The 14,518-nt window shown below is 37.7% G+C and overlaps 3 protein-coding genes, 1 long non-coding RNA gene and 1 other non-coding gene across 5 annotated transcripts; 1 reads left to right on the top strand and 4 right to left on the bottom strand.

Moving 5' to 3' along the window:
* Positions 1 to 538: 538 nt before the first annotated feature.
* On the bottom strand, positions 539 to 1,043 carry LOC149090588 (uncharacterized). Its single transcript, XR_016197379.1, has 2 exons — positions 677 to 1,043; positions 539 to 638 (listed from the first exon to the last, which is right to left on the bottom strand). It is a non-coding gene; the product is annotated as an uncharacterized LOC149090588 (long non-coding RNA).
* Positions 1,044 to 1,376: 333 nt separating this feature from the next.
* Positions 1,377 to 3,678, bottom strand: Ddx56 (putative ATP-dependent RNA helicase DDX56). Its single transcript, XM_018107613.3, has 4 exons — positions 3,519 to 3,678; positions 2,708 to 3,450; positions 2,031 to 2,498; positions 1,377 to 1,958 (listed from the first exon to the last, which is right to left on the bottom strand). The coding sequence occupies exons 1-4, from the start codon at positions 3,579 to 3,581 to the stop codon at positions 1,532 to 1,534; spliced, it is 1,701 nt and encodes a 566-aa protein (XP_017963102.1). The 5' UTR covers positions 3,582 to 3,678; the 3' UTR covers positions 1,377 to 1,531.
* Positions 2,574 to 2,665, bottom strand: LOC115563408 (small nucleolar RNA Z30a). The gene has a single exon (XR_003980355.1). It is a non-coding gene; the product is annotated as a small nucleolar RNA Z30a (small nucleolar RNA).
* Positions 3,679 to 4,314: 636 nt separating the features above from the next.
* dpr14 (defective proboscis extension response 14) lies at positions 4,315 to 8,854 on the bottom strand. The gene is made up of 6 exons (XM_018107626.3): positions 8,711 to 8,854; positions 8,527 to 8,610; positions 7,379 to 7,825; positions 7,130 to 7,307; positions 6,901 to 7,037; positions 4,315 to 6,342 (listed from the first exon to the last, which is right to left on the bottom strand). The coding sequence occupies exons 1-6, from the start codon at positions 8,724 to 8,726 to the stop codon at positions 6,230 to 6,232; spliced, it is 975 nt and encodes a 324-aa protein (XP_017963115.1). The 5' UTR covers positions 8,727 to 8,854; the 3' UTR covers positions 4,315 to 6,229.
* Positions 8,855 to 10,042: 1,188 nt separating this feature from the next.
* spidey (hydroxysteroid 17-beta dehydrogenase 12 spidey) lies at positions 10,043 to 14,404 on the top strand. Its single transcript, XM_018107628.3, has 6 exons — positions 10,043 to 10,397; positions 10,720 to 11,266; positions 11,402 to 11,448; positions 13,155 to 13,230; positions 13,300 to 13,640; positions 13,719 to 14,404. Exons 2-6 carry the CDS (start codon positions 11,104 to 11,106, stop codon positions 14,052 to 14,054), a joined length of 963 nt encoding a protein of 320 aa, XP_017963117.1. The 5' UTR covers positions 10,043 to 10,397; positions 10,720 to 11,103; the 3' UTR covers positions 14,055 to 14,404.
* The last annotated feature ends 114 nt before the right edge of the window (positions 14,405 to 14,518 follow it).

The following is a 14,518-nucleotide window of genomic DNA, read 5'->3' as shown; positions in this document are numbered from 1 at the left end:
AGCTCATATGAAAAGTAAAGGAAAGCGATTTGCATATTATATATATATATATATATATGTATACATATATGTATATCCATATATATTTGAAAATTGTCATTTAAATATTTGTATGTCTTGTTGTAACATTTATCAAGTTATGCGTGTGTTAAAATAAAATATATTTAAAAAAAAAGAAAAGAAAATGTAATAAAAAGCCGTAAACCAAACAAACTAAGAACGTAAAATTTATCTAGAGCGTATTACAAAACAAATACATATATGAAATGAAAATCACTTAAGTAAAAAGTTAAAGCAAAACAATACATATACATGCATATACATGTGTGTATGTATGTATATATGTGGCTGCATTTTAGACTAGTTTCTCGTTAAATTCTAATTCAATTTGTCCTCGATATTGTGTGATCTTATATATTTGTTTCCTTAAGTTTAATTTAGATATATAAATATATATATTTCACCTTTATATATACATATACATATATGTTTGCAAACCAGGAATTAATCGAAATCGAGCTAAACGAAAATACTATAATTATGCTTAATTTATTTGTAACTTTTATTCAACATGATAGAAATTTATATATAGTATATATATAGGAGCTATATGTATACCTTCCTCCTGCCCGGCACTGCTTCATACACACACACACACACACACACACACACACACACACACACACACATACGCACATAACTAGTTCTGTTATCAGTGTGCCTATCGTTTATCGATCACTATTTAGCTGAATGTTATTGCGCCTAATCTCTCGAAAACGTGCACATTTTAAATTATTATATATTCAATAGACATTCATCGATTTATACTATATACAATGTCACGCAGCATGATATATGAGGTATTTCATTCAATATAGCATACGACAAAGCAGAATTGCATAAACATATGTAAGAAATGAGAAATTAATAAAAATAAATCCACAAAGTCAATAATGTATGAATGTTAACTATTTCAATGACAATAATAAAATGTTAAAACCAAATCAATTGCTGTTTGCAATTTATTGCGAGGGTCGCCTAACGAACATCTATGGATGGATCTAGTGATCCAGTCGAACATTTTCCGGTTTGCCTTCAAAATAGTCATTTTATTTTTTGGGTCACCCTAAAGCTATTCTACTTTAATGCATGTACTCTTGTCACTGATTGGAAAGAGACAGATGTTGTATTTGATTCTGTTATACTATATAACAGTTTCAATGGTTTACTGGGAAGATATCAACAGGTATCTGGGTATCCCAGAGATCAGTGAACACAGTAGACAAAGTATGTGATGAAGGATGAATGGCTTCAGATTCCATATCAAGAAAGATAACATTATACAATAACAGCAAACATTTCTACACAGTTTAAAATGTACTTGAATGCACTTGTATTTAGTTTAAATATATATACATATTGTATAACTAAATTTCTAATTTATATGCTCCATAGATCGCATAGCAAAAGTAACGCTTATGCACTACACAGAGGTATTTTTAGGGCTAAAAACAAAACAGACTAATCTATATTAAAACGCTTTCTTTCGCTTCGGCACATTGCGTCGCTTGCCATAGTCCACCTCGCTGACCATCAGAGGATCGTTGCTCTGTCGCTGGTAGGCAGCCTTGGCACCTGTTAAGCGCGCCTGCTTAGGCGCTGGTTGTGCTGTGCTCTGATTCAGAACAACGCGTTTCAGCGCGCTGGGCAGTATGTATTCGGGCACATGGGAGAGATGCGATTGTATTTTGAGGGTGCGCGAAGGTTTGTCATGGCGCAGCGCCATGAGATCGCGTTTGTTCTCCTCGAAGAAACCCTTGAGCTTCTCACAGTTTAGTATCTCAGTTTTGATCTCCTTAATGCGCGTGTCGTGGACAGCAACGCGTGTGGCAGCACGCCAGCAATCATTGGCGCGATAACGGAACGCCTCCACTTCCTCCAACTTGAATTGATAAGGCCTATAAAGGGAAGAGTATTCAGTGTAAGTATGCGATGATATGCGAGCGAAGATCGCGCTGTAGTTGTTTTACTTGATGATATCCTCTGCTGGCTTCTGTGGCTGATCCGATAGTGCATCGACTGTCAGATGCGGCTGCTTGCCGAGAGATATGCGCAGCTTCTCCTCCACTGCCTGATTGATGGGCGCCTCCTTGATGCTGACAAAGGACAGAACGGAGCCTTTGTTGTTGCCACGCGCTGTGCGACCAGCCCGATGTATGTAGGAGGTAACGTCGCGTGGAAAGTCAAAGTTGATGACATTATTGACACCCTGAAAGTCGATGCCTCGCGATGCGCTCGACTCATGATCGTTTTTCTGTTGTCCGCCTTTGTTTTTCGTTTTGCCCGCCGGCTTCTCCAGCAGATGCTCATCGGAGGCAATTATAATGTCGTAGACACCACGATTAAACTGATTTATGGTATGTATGCGTATATTGGCGGGCAGCTCTGAATTGAGAACGCACGAGCGTATGCCAAACTGTTCCAGAAACAAACGTACCCTGGCGGGAGGTAAGAAGGGAATATCGTTATAGCATAAGCATTCAGCAGAGTCTCATTTACAATAGCCTGATGAGCGCCGTCAGAGAGAAGATTAGTCAATGGTCATGCGTGCGCCAATTGTTGCCAATTGCGCAATCCCCAATTGAAATCAATTTCATCATCGGCTCAAGATTGAGTTGCTACAAATGCTATAGCCCGCTTCACTTACTTATAGCAGCGATCCACATTGTTCACAAAAATTATGCTCTTGCCCTGGATGAGCGTTAGCTTCAACAGAGCATACAATATGGCTGGCTTCTCGTTCTCCTCGGCTAGGATGCGGTGATGGCTGAGCTGATCGAGGGACACCAAATCGGGCTCCTCAAGTTTCAACGTGACCGCATTGTGGAGGCAAAGACCTTTCATGCGTGCGACATCGTCGGAAATGGTTGCCGAGACGAGAACCGCTTGATAAATGGGTGGCAAGAGTTTGATTAGCTTTTTGAAGTCCTTCTCATAGCCAAAGGCAAAGATTAGATCTGCCTCATCCACGACCAAGGTTTCGATGTGCTTTAGGTCGACTATGTCTGCATGGGCCAATATCTTTGCGGGCGTTGAAACCACAATATCTGGACGCTCGGCGAGGGCATGGCGTTGAGTAGCCGCGTCATTGGAGCTGCCTGAAATGTCTGTTACACGCACCACCTTGCCACATGAGTCGGACAGTTGTTCGATCACCTGGCGAGATTGCCGGCACAGCTCCTTGGTGGGACAGAGAACCAAGGCGCTGACACACTGTTCGCTGGAATTCAGCTTGGAGTTGAGAATCTTCTGGATGAGCGGCAGGGCATAGGTGGCCGTTTTGCCGGAGCCAGTACGAGCACGCACCACCACATCCTTTCCCTCTAGCAGCAGTGGAATGGCTGTCGACTGGATCAATGTCGGTTGCACCCAACCCAACTGCGCAATAGCCTGATTGAAAAAGGTAATAGAGGTAAGATAAGGAGCAAAAATTAGTTATATATATATTAATTGGTTACCTTTAGTATGCGTTGGTCTAGCTCCAGTTCATGGAACTGCAGCAGTTCCTTAGCTTGGCTCATTGTGCTCGCAGGAATTATTCGAAATGCGTGTAGCGTGCAGTCGGCAGCATGCGAAAAGGTAGCTCAGTGTTGAGAAACGTATAAATAAAGTGAAAACCTATCGACGTTACACTTTCAACATATAAATATATTTAATAGCTATGCATGGATGCTTAAATACTTCAATACCAAGCGATAAATATAATTATGGTATAAAAAAACTTCTTTACGGAGATGATTCTACTTTTTTAATATACCCATGGAAATATTAGAAACATCGATATATTTCAACGAGCGCAGCACACATCAATTGCTCCTCCAATACAGAGCTGCAAAACAATTAATCTACCTCGGCTACTAATGTTAATATTAATAAATATAAAGATAGTTTTCCTTACACTTTTATTTCAATGTTGATATGCATTTATTTTTACAAAGGATATGCAATGAGTATTGAGCAACTATCGATTAGATTGCTAGCAATTGCTTACCAACAGCGACATCTAGCGGTTTGAATATTAAAGAGTTTGCTCGATTTTATAAAATAATCGATATTACCTAGTAGATATAGCGGCTCATGAAAATTTAAACATAAACCTTTTGAGAAAAGTTGTATTGAAGGTTTATTTTTGAAGTTTTTGTATTTTATTTTCTATTCAAAATGAAAACTACATAAATTGATTTAAATTTTCTTTTTTTTTTTAATAGAAAAAAAAAACAAGTGTGTGTATGTGTTGTTTGTATGTGTGTGTTAGAGAAGTAGTGTATGGGTTCGTGTGTATTATACAATTCTGCATTATTTTAATATTAATGACGGCATATGACATTGACATAGACTTTGGCCGCATACATAAATACTTTTTATGTAGTTATTATATAATATCAATTTTGTAATAATTCTTAAATATTTTTATGTTATTCTCTTGTTTGTTTTATTTATTTATTTTTGGTTTTTTTTTTTTTTCGTCTGTAACCAAAATGCTTCTAAAAGTTTTCGTCACTTTTCTTTAGTCTCTAAGTATTGTTTCGTTATCTCACTCCAACATTTTTGTTTTGTATTTAAGGGCATACACCATAATAACCATAATAATAATAGTATTTTATAATAATCATAATAATAAGCCAACCAGCGAATGGATTGGCATCAATTGAATATTTTACATAAACTACTCTGGACCTTTTCAAAATTAGCCATGTTTTTTTCTCTTGTTTTTTTTTTTTTTTTCATTTTTTTTTTTAAATTCTTAAAATTAATTTTTTTTTATATTTTTATTTTGTGTTTAAGCTGGGCTTTAATTTGATTTATATATATATATTTATTTTTTTTTGGGAAAGAAGTTGAGTTGATGTAAGAAATAGGTGCACTAATCGATAGGTAATATGTATATGTATATATATACATATATCTTTATGAATGACTTAAGATGCAAGCGAGTGTGAAAAAGCGGCCAAGCATATTTGAAATATTATATACCCTATATACTATGAAATATGAGAACGGTCTATGCGTATGTGTGGGAAGAAAAGCCTAAAGGAAAATAATTAACAGAAACAAGTATAATAGCTTTGTATTACCCATTGGTCCGTGTTTACCTTGGATCCACATATACATATGTATATACATCTGCCAACAGAGCAACTACATAAAATCTGGTCGAAATTTCATCAATTGGTGCCACAAGCCAAGCCAATTAAATCGAAAAGATATGTCTCCATTTGGAATGGAATTAATTAATTAATTCATTAATTAATTAATATCATTATTATTATGATTTGTAAATATCTGGGGGTAACAACTACGCATACACATATAAATATATATATATGTATATATATAGATTAGTTTCATGTGCTATATCTTTGAAAAACTTATAAACTTAACAATTCCAACTTTTCGCTTTCGCTTATTATCATCAAACATAATTCGTTAACTTTGTGCGGAAAATAAGTGAATTTCATTCTGTTGTTCATCTTCCTCTACCTCTTTATCTCACTCTATGTTTAAAACTAATTGCATCCAAGAATGTTCCAATGATCCCAACTGATATGCCGTACGATTTCAAGAAGCTACAACCATTCACATCAAGCATTATATACAATATTTAAAGAACGAATGTGGGGCTGTGAGGGGTGGGTGGGGGAATGTTGGGAAATGCTTGCTTTCTATATAAATATTTAACTGGTATATAGCCAACGCAAACAAAAAAAAAAAAACACGGCCACAACTCATAAATTTCAATTTGCAAAATGAAATTTTCTTTAGTTTTTCTTTTGTTTTTTTTTTTAATTAAGGTTTTCAGAAGTTTGTACCTTCTGTATTTCGCATACGCCCTTAGATACGATCTATATGTGCTACATCTGACTCGTAGTGTATCGTTACATCTCTTAGACTTACAACTAGAGTATTCATTTATGCTATGTACGTTTAAACAACCCATTGATTAGAGTAAAAGTTGAAAATGCAATCCTGGACAAGATTCTTAGATTTTCAATTTTCATTTTGATTTTTGATTTTTGTTTTCGTTTTTTTGGCTTATGCATTTTCTCATTTTCCACTTGCACTAAAACTTATTCAAGTTTTTCTTGCATTCAATTGTTATTATTATTATTATTTTTTTTTTTTTGTAATATTTTTTCATCTTGTTCTGTTCGGCCTAGCCAGAATGTTGTCATCGCTGAAAAGGCTTGACCAGAGCGAATACTATAAAAAACACAACCATAGTTAGGGGACTGGACATGAATCGAGTCCCATTCGCATGTTGCATGGCCGCTGGCTCCTCACCTGAAAGCAAAATGCGGAATCATTTACATATGATGCATATAATGGCATTCACTCTAAATCCGTCTGTCAAAGTTATTGTTGACTGTATTTCTCTAAGTTGTCCTGGTAATGGGTTTCTGAGTGGTCTGCTTATTAGATTGGGATCCACTCGATCCACTCCTGCCATGCTCTTTGCATAGACAGAAATAAGCTTTAGCTTATTTGACATAAATATTCTGTAAACTTGACGATTGCATAGGCTGCTAGTTAAAATTTAACATCTATCTTATATGAAACAAAGTCAGATCTTAACTAAGAGTCAATAAAGTTTCTTTAAAATTCAGAATTGTGAATAAAATTTCAGTTTGTAGTTGTATTTCTAATACAAGCGTAATTTTAATTCAAGTTTTATATAGTTTTATTTGACATGTGGTCAAATATATATCTATATATATTTATATAATTCCCTAAAGACGCTTTTCTTAACCATTTGTCAACCGTTTTCTATAGTCTTCTAAAGTCAAAGTCAAGCGCTTTGGCCTCTTTAGTAGCTATCCATTCTATTCCATACGGACTTACCGTTAAGCACATGCACTACAACAGTTTCAGTTATCTCATTGCCCAGCATGCAGGTGTAGTTGCCCGAGTCCTGTCGATTCGCATTGGCTATGTAAAGACGACTCAACGCCCTGCCAGGCAGCATGTCTGTCTTAACGCTAAGATAGGGATAGATGCAGATTAGATATAGGATTAGAGTATATACATACATATATGTATGTATATAGGATGGGAGTGGGAATAGACCTACCTAATGCCACCTCGACTGGTATCGTAGTTGAGCGATCGCTGGCCGTGCCGCCAGGTGATGTAGGACGATGGATGCGGTATCCTTGAGATGACGCACTGCAACTCGATGGTGCTGCCAGCCTTGTAGTACTTCTCGGGCGTGGCCGATCCTCGCTCGTCGAGAATTTCCACATGAGGAACTGCAATGTCACAGGCGCGCCATAATGATGCCTCACAGATATACATACATACATACGATCCTGGTACTTACCAATTATAGTTAGGTAAACGAGCAGCACCAGCGGTGGGTGCGATGACACTTGGCACTCGTATGGTCCCTCGTCCCGTTCGTTCGCATATTGTATCAATAGCTTCCAGTCGTTGGGCTCCTCGAACTCCAGCGAATAACGCGAATCGCCGCTGTACGTGTGCTGGCCGAAGGTGATCAGAGTCAGGTCCTCGCCCTTGCGCCGCATCCAGGACACCGTCTTGCCCTGCAAATCGTTGACGCGACAGTGCAGATAGACATTCGATGATAGCTGGGTGCTTATATTAATTGTCGTATACGGATCGGCGAAGAACGGGAATGGCTCGTGCGTGGTCGTCTCCGTGACCTCCAGCTCCTCATCTTCCGGCGTGTCTGTGAAGGGCGACGAGAACTCTTGCCAGAAGTTTTTCGGAAACGTATCAAACGGGTCTCCTGCTCGTGGACGTTTCACTGCAAACGAAATCCAAATTTATATATACGTACATATGTATATATGTATATTTTGTATGCATGTATGCAACAGGCGGCAGGCAACACATTGATCAAACTCGATTTTCCAATTTCGTTTTTTGGTCATAATTCGGAAATTATAAGAGCTATGAGCTTTACGTTTGGTATATGGCCTCTTTTAAAGTGTTAACAGGCTCAATTTATAATCTTCCTCCAAGCTTTGGCAATTTGAATGCAAATTTTAATGATATGTAAATGAATTGGTTGAAAATGCAAATGAAAGAAAATGGCACGACCCACGAAAATCGGTTAAGCTTTTTGTGTTTTTAATCCAGATCAAACTGATAAACAAATTTATTCATAGCACTTGAAGATTATAGATGGATGTATGTTAAATCTTTGGGTTCATAAGTAAGTAACTGTTTCAAATCTTAAGCCTTTATAAAGGTTTATAAATAAATATATATTTGGTATGTGGTTATCGTTATATACGGCTTAAGATATTCAAATAAAATTCTTCCAATTTGAATATACATTATTCTGTAACATTTTACCTCTACTATAATTTTAAATAAAGAGATACATAAATAAAATCTGGCTATAAGTTTTTCTTCATTTCCACAAATCTCATAAGTTTAGCTTTATTTAAACTTCTATTCAAAGTGCTTAAGGAGAAGCTTACGAATAAACTAAGAACTTACATGTCGTCGATGTAGAACCGGAGCCTATGTGATGTACCGATGAATATATAATTGCAAATATCCAAAATAATCTAGATTTCATCACTGTCATACAAAGATGGTAAATGCAAATATCATAAATATAAATATATATATAGAGACATGCATGTATGTGTGTATATATTGGGCATCGTCTATAACTCACCTAAGCATATGCGCATACAACAAATGTACTCGAATCCAATTAGAATATTTGATTTACGTTTTATCTAATCAGCGACATCTTCTTGACACGCTCTTGCCCTTGCTTGCCTTTTCGCTCCACCTCTTTCCTCGTATTTGCTTTTCTTTTCGCTGCCTTTTTTTTTTTTTTGTTGTCGATTGCTCCTCAATGCAATTTGTATTTATTTGGGATCTCGTATCCTTCACTGTCTGCTGCTTAGCATATTGCGATTTGCGTGAGTGGAGGAAGCTGCATGGATTGATTCTCTCTTTTTCACTGTGCGAGATGGAAGGAAAAAGGTTTTATATTAGCTGCACAATTTCATTGTCCCAGTGTCTGTCTGTCGGTGTGTATGTGTGTTTGTGTGTTGATTTCAATTTCAGTTTGTATTTTTCTTTGGCAATTTCAATCTTTTTTTTTGCTTTTGGATTTTTTTTTATAGTGAGAGCTAGTTGGATGCTGCTTAGATGACCAATAATTGGAATGTAGGTCAGGTTGCGATATGCGCATGCCACAATAGTCTACTCTACTCTACTCTCCGCTCGCCTCCTCTCCCATCCTCTTCCCTGATTTGCTCGTTTCTGTGAGCTACTCAACTCCAATCAGAGAACGTTTAATGAGCTCTCAAGTTTTCGATATGAGGCATTTCTTATTGGATTTAAGCACAGCTTGTGCACACATTTTATGTCTCAATTTAAATCCTAATGGCAATAGCACTTAACAATAACAAAATTCCACATAATATTCTTTTGTTTATACGAACTGACTTTTGTTATAAAATGCATGCATTTTGGTTTTCATATTTGTCGCTGGGCATTGCTCACTTTTAATGATATCATAATAGAATCTATGCCCATGTTGCAAGCGCCGGCCCGCCGAGACAACGTTGTTGGTTCGCACGCAATTGACACGAGACTGCAGGAGCAAAGGATTCGGGATTCCGTTTGCCAATTATGTGCTCTGCCAATTGTTTCCTCGCTTTCTCTCTCTCTCTCCCTACCAATCCATGGCTTTTATCTGAAGGCAGAAGATGCCAGCATGCTTTACACTATAGGGGCTGCTGTGGCGCCAACAGCACAGAGCTGCCAGACCACTGGAAGTAATTTAAAGGAATATAATAATATTCAATTAATTGAATTTAAGATTAATATCTTTACCTTAAATACTATTTCTACATACATATATTATGTTTCCCTTTTAGTTTGCTGGCAGCTTAACAGTATGCAACTGTTATTGCTTAAAACAGCGCCATCTAGTGTGTTCCGTTTTATTGTCAAGTGAAAGCACTATCTCAGACGTCAATGTTTTACTTGTTCATTACGAAAACGAACTTTAGGATATAAACAACTATACAAAACACCACTCGATAATATAGACCTAAATTCAAGCAGATCACAAATATTGCATATCCAATACCAATTGCTGCGCCATCTAGCGGGCTGTTTTGTTGTCAAGCTAACACTCTCTTAGGACTCGCCGTTACGCAGATAAATTTGTAATTTTTTTTGGATAAGTGCACGCCAAAATTCGAGCAAACAAACCCACACACACACACACAACATCAAAATCGCAGTTAAACGCGCGTAAAGAATTATCGTCATCGGTTTGTTTTGATTTGAATTGTTGCTATTGTGGCTGCTTCCTGCGCATGTGCAATTCCAGTGAGAGAGTAAGCATAGTTGCGGGTTTGTGTGAGTGTGTGTGTGAGCACATGTGCCCCTTATCTGTTAGTTTTTTTAGTGGTGGTGCGATATGGCAAACCAAAATTTTCGAGAGAGCACGAGTCGCAGCCGAGCATTCACATGCACTCACACACGCACACACACTCATACGAGCAATTATGCTCAGTCGGCAAAAATAACCGTTCATTTCATTTTCCGCGTCATTGCTGACATTTCATGCAGCGATTTCTTCGAATTTTCAATAAGATATTTCGCTGCCCGCCCTTAAAGCAACGGCTAACCAGTAAGAAAATTGTTCTTTTTATGCAGATTGGAAACGTGCGCGAAAGTGCTTTGAATATTAAGCAGCCACGCCGTAAATTTAATTCCAGACATTCAGTGAATTTATAAAATTCAATTGACGAACTCTGCCGAAGAGGGCAGAACAGAGCACAGCACAGAACGGCACAGTACGACGCGGCTGGCGTAGCCTATAGTAACCCATCGTCACATATACAGTGACGCAGGCAGCGCTGCTTATTGTGACAGCGAGTCGGCTGAGCTTCCTCCACCCAGCGGTTGTATTTAGGCAGCAAACGGAGTCCGAGACGACAGCAACGCAGCAAACGCAGCGGCTGTTCTTCCTCTTCTTCTTATTACTACAACTACTACTATTTGACATTTAGTTGGAAGTTTTGGAAACTTCGCAGTGCAATGGAGGAGTATTCGCGTGTTTTAAGCATTTTGGGCGGCATTGCTATGAGCATTGTCGGCTTTCAGATCTGCCGCAAAGTCTTACCCTGGATCTATGCAAATGTGCTGGGCCCCAAGCTGTGCGGCCCCTCGGTGAATCTGGCCGAGATGGGCGAATGGGCAGGTGAGTTGGAGCACAGCCAGTCCGGCTGCCATTTGCACTTTGTGCACGGCACTGCGATAAGCGTAGTTCACAGTACCTGATAACGTGTGGCCCATTACTCAACCTGTTAACACAAATATCGTTCGTCTATTGCAGTTGTCACCGGCTCCACGGACGGCATAGGCAAAGCATACGCCAGGGAGGTACGTACGCAAGCGAGGGATGCATTTTGGCAGCTTTCAATAAGATAATTGGAGCTAGTTGGAGCCAGAGTAGGCTATAGTATAAGCTAGCATTATGTCATGTTAAATGCGGGAATATGAGTTCACATGCACATTATATATATGTACATATGTATATACATATATATATATATATATATATATATATATATTCCTGATCAATAGAACAGATATGGTCATGCGAGCTTATGAAACTGTTATTCTGAATGTAGCCTAGCCTCAGTTTTTTTTATTTGTAGTGATATCGACCATTAATTACTAACTTTATTATGCTCCTAACCTAACAGTAAAACTATGTTATTGTACTAATAATATAAATAGGCGTAGAAACATTCGATTCGAGCTCTTTTATGCGCAAACTCTTGAACATAATCTCCACGATCTGTATATACGTATAGCAGGGTATTTCGCTAGGGCATTTAACAACGAATATAGCCATTTACTTTATTCTTTTTTTTTTATATTCATATCAAAGTTGACGATGACTTGAACAATTCTGCAATGCAAAAATATATAAAGAAATCTCTATAGGCAGTACAAAAAAAGATGCAATTAACGATTTGCCAATTGAATATTAAGGCTAAGCTAGGGCTTAAGCATTGCAAACATGACTCAGCTCTCAGTTCTATAGACTAAAGATCTCTGGTTTTTCAAACGCGCCAATGCACTTGGTTGCAATTTCGTCAAGTGCTAATTTTCTATTAGGCAGCTAAGTGCGATCACAGGTGACAAAACTTGGCAAATAATTTGTAGAGCTTTGTTTTCTGTTTGCTCAACTGCCCTGCAGCTGTTGACATTGCACTATTCAATATTCAATACTCAATAAACAATAGTCAATATTCAGCATTCAATATCCAATATCCAATATTCAGCGGATTTTGTGGTTCAGCAGCTGGTGTCAGCTCGCTACTAGGAACGATTTGTTTGCTATGCCCAGAACTTTGGAACACAGCATAAAGCGAGTTGCGCCGCTTTGTTGACACTGCGTTCACATATGATCTCTGGATCGGCTGTTGGTTTTTAGCTAGACTAAATCCACGGCTTATGTTTCCCTTTCGATATAATTAGTATTCGATATACCCATTCAATCCTATTTAATTTCGTCGTCTTCTGTTTCTATATCTATTTATATACACTGCCTGACTCTGTGGGGTCACTAACAAAATCGTTTCGTATTTCAATTAGTTGTTCCATATATGTATTTATATATAGTCTAAAAGTTCTTGTAGGTTTACTTGAAAATGTAACTAGAAAATGTTCGATATAATCTATTCTTATCATTGAATTTCTTTAATTTTCATGATATGATAAGAAAATTCCATTTGTATATGTAACAAATAGAACTAGTTATAGGGCATAAAACATTTGTTTATAGATTATACAAATATATACTTAGTTCCAAATATAAAGATATATAGTTATACGTATGGTATATGGCTCATATAAGATTTATATTGTAACTATACTATATATTATATATATGCATAACTATATATCATCATATATCATCTCCGAACATCGAATATTTAGATGGATGTATACCTAGCTTTACTAATGCTTAGTGTTACTCATTAAGCCAAGATTTATAAACAAAGATCGCTAGCATTTACAGATCTTATCCATTATCTAATATAACTCAACTAAGTAATTGCATTTTTATTTTCTAGTTGGCGCGTAAGGGACTGAAATTGGTATTGATATCGCGATCCTTGGACAAGCTGAAAACAGTAGCCAAGAAGATTAGTAAGACATGCATATATGGCTCGTAGTATAATCCTGTTTTATTAACTCAATTCTGTGGCATACTTGCAGGCGAGGAGTTCGGCGTCGAGGTGCGCGTCATCAATGTGGACTTTACCAGCGGCGTGGATATCTATGACAAGATACGCCAGCAGACAGCTGGTCTGGATGTGGGCGTCCTGGTGAACAATGTGGGCATCAGCTATAGCTATCCCGAATACTTTTTGGACTGCTACAATGCGGATCCGAAGTTTTTGTGCAATATCGTTGCCGCGAACATACATTCCGTTACCCACATGACGGCCATCTTCATGCCAGCCATGGTGCAGAAGCGTAAGGGCGTGATTATCAATTTGTCTTCAACAGCGGGCGTTATACCCAATCCCTTGCTTAGCGTGTACAGCGCCACAAAGGTGAGTCGCCGAGAGTCTTACTGGATGAATTTAGTTGCCATATGATTTGTAATTAATATATCCAATTGTGCTTGGCAGGCCTTTGTGAACAAGTTCAGCGATGATCTGCAAACGGAGTACAAAACCGATGGGATAATTATACAGAGCGTGCAGCCTGGTTTTGTGGCCACCAACATGTCGAAGATAAGTAAGCCGAGTGTGTTTGCGCCCACGCCTGAAACGTATGTAAAATCAGCTTTAGCGACGCTTGGCATTGCCACTCAAACTGCTGGATATTTGCCACATGCACTGCTTCAACTGGTCATACATTTTACAGAGGCTGTATTCGGTGATCAGTTTGCTAGAAACGAAGTTCTTAAGAACATATTAGGTACACGCAAGCGCGCTCTGCGTCGCCTCGCTAAGGAGCGATAGAAGCTATTCATTTCCATATAATCATGTCCCAAAAAGAAAAACCAAAAACCAACAAAAGAAAAAAAAAAATCTTAAAGGCCATTACGAATCTAAAGCAAGTTAATTGAATTAAGGATTGGGGGAGAAGCAGAAAGGACTCGAGACATTCGGGATGGGAAGGCATACAAATAAATTTTAAGTGATGCCTGCCATACGTGCCGCCATTTATATATAGACGTATATATATATATATATCTATATATATATTTATAGAACAACAAACAAACTTTTACCAATACCAATAACTCAAATGTTTTCAAATTCAAATAAGTATTGTTAGTTTTGCAGTGCAAATAAATTGGAAACCTAAATTTAACGGTTGTTTTATTTAAACTCGGCAACATTTATCGGTCGCTGGTAGTCTGCGTGGCGGTCTGTCGATATGTCATCGAATTGAGCCTACAATATATAATCCATATTATCGT

This window comes from Drosophila navojoa, chromosome X (genome assembly GCF_054131105.1).
Source record: "Drosophila navojoa isolate 15081-1374.11 chromosome X, UAZ_NAV_1.0, whole genome shotgun sequence".
Classification (NCBI taxonomy): Eukaryota; Metazoa; Arthropoda; class Insecta; order Diptera; family Drosophilidae; genus Drosophila; species Drosophila navojoa.
The sequence above is the reverse complement of the archived record's forward strand: the minus strand, read 5'-3'. Positions and strand labels throughout refer to the sequence as shown.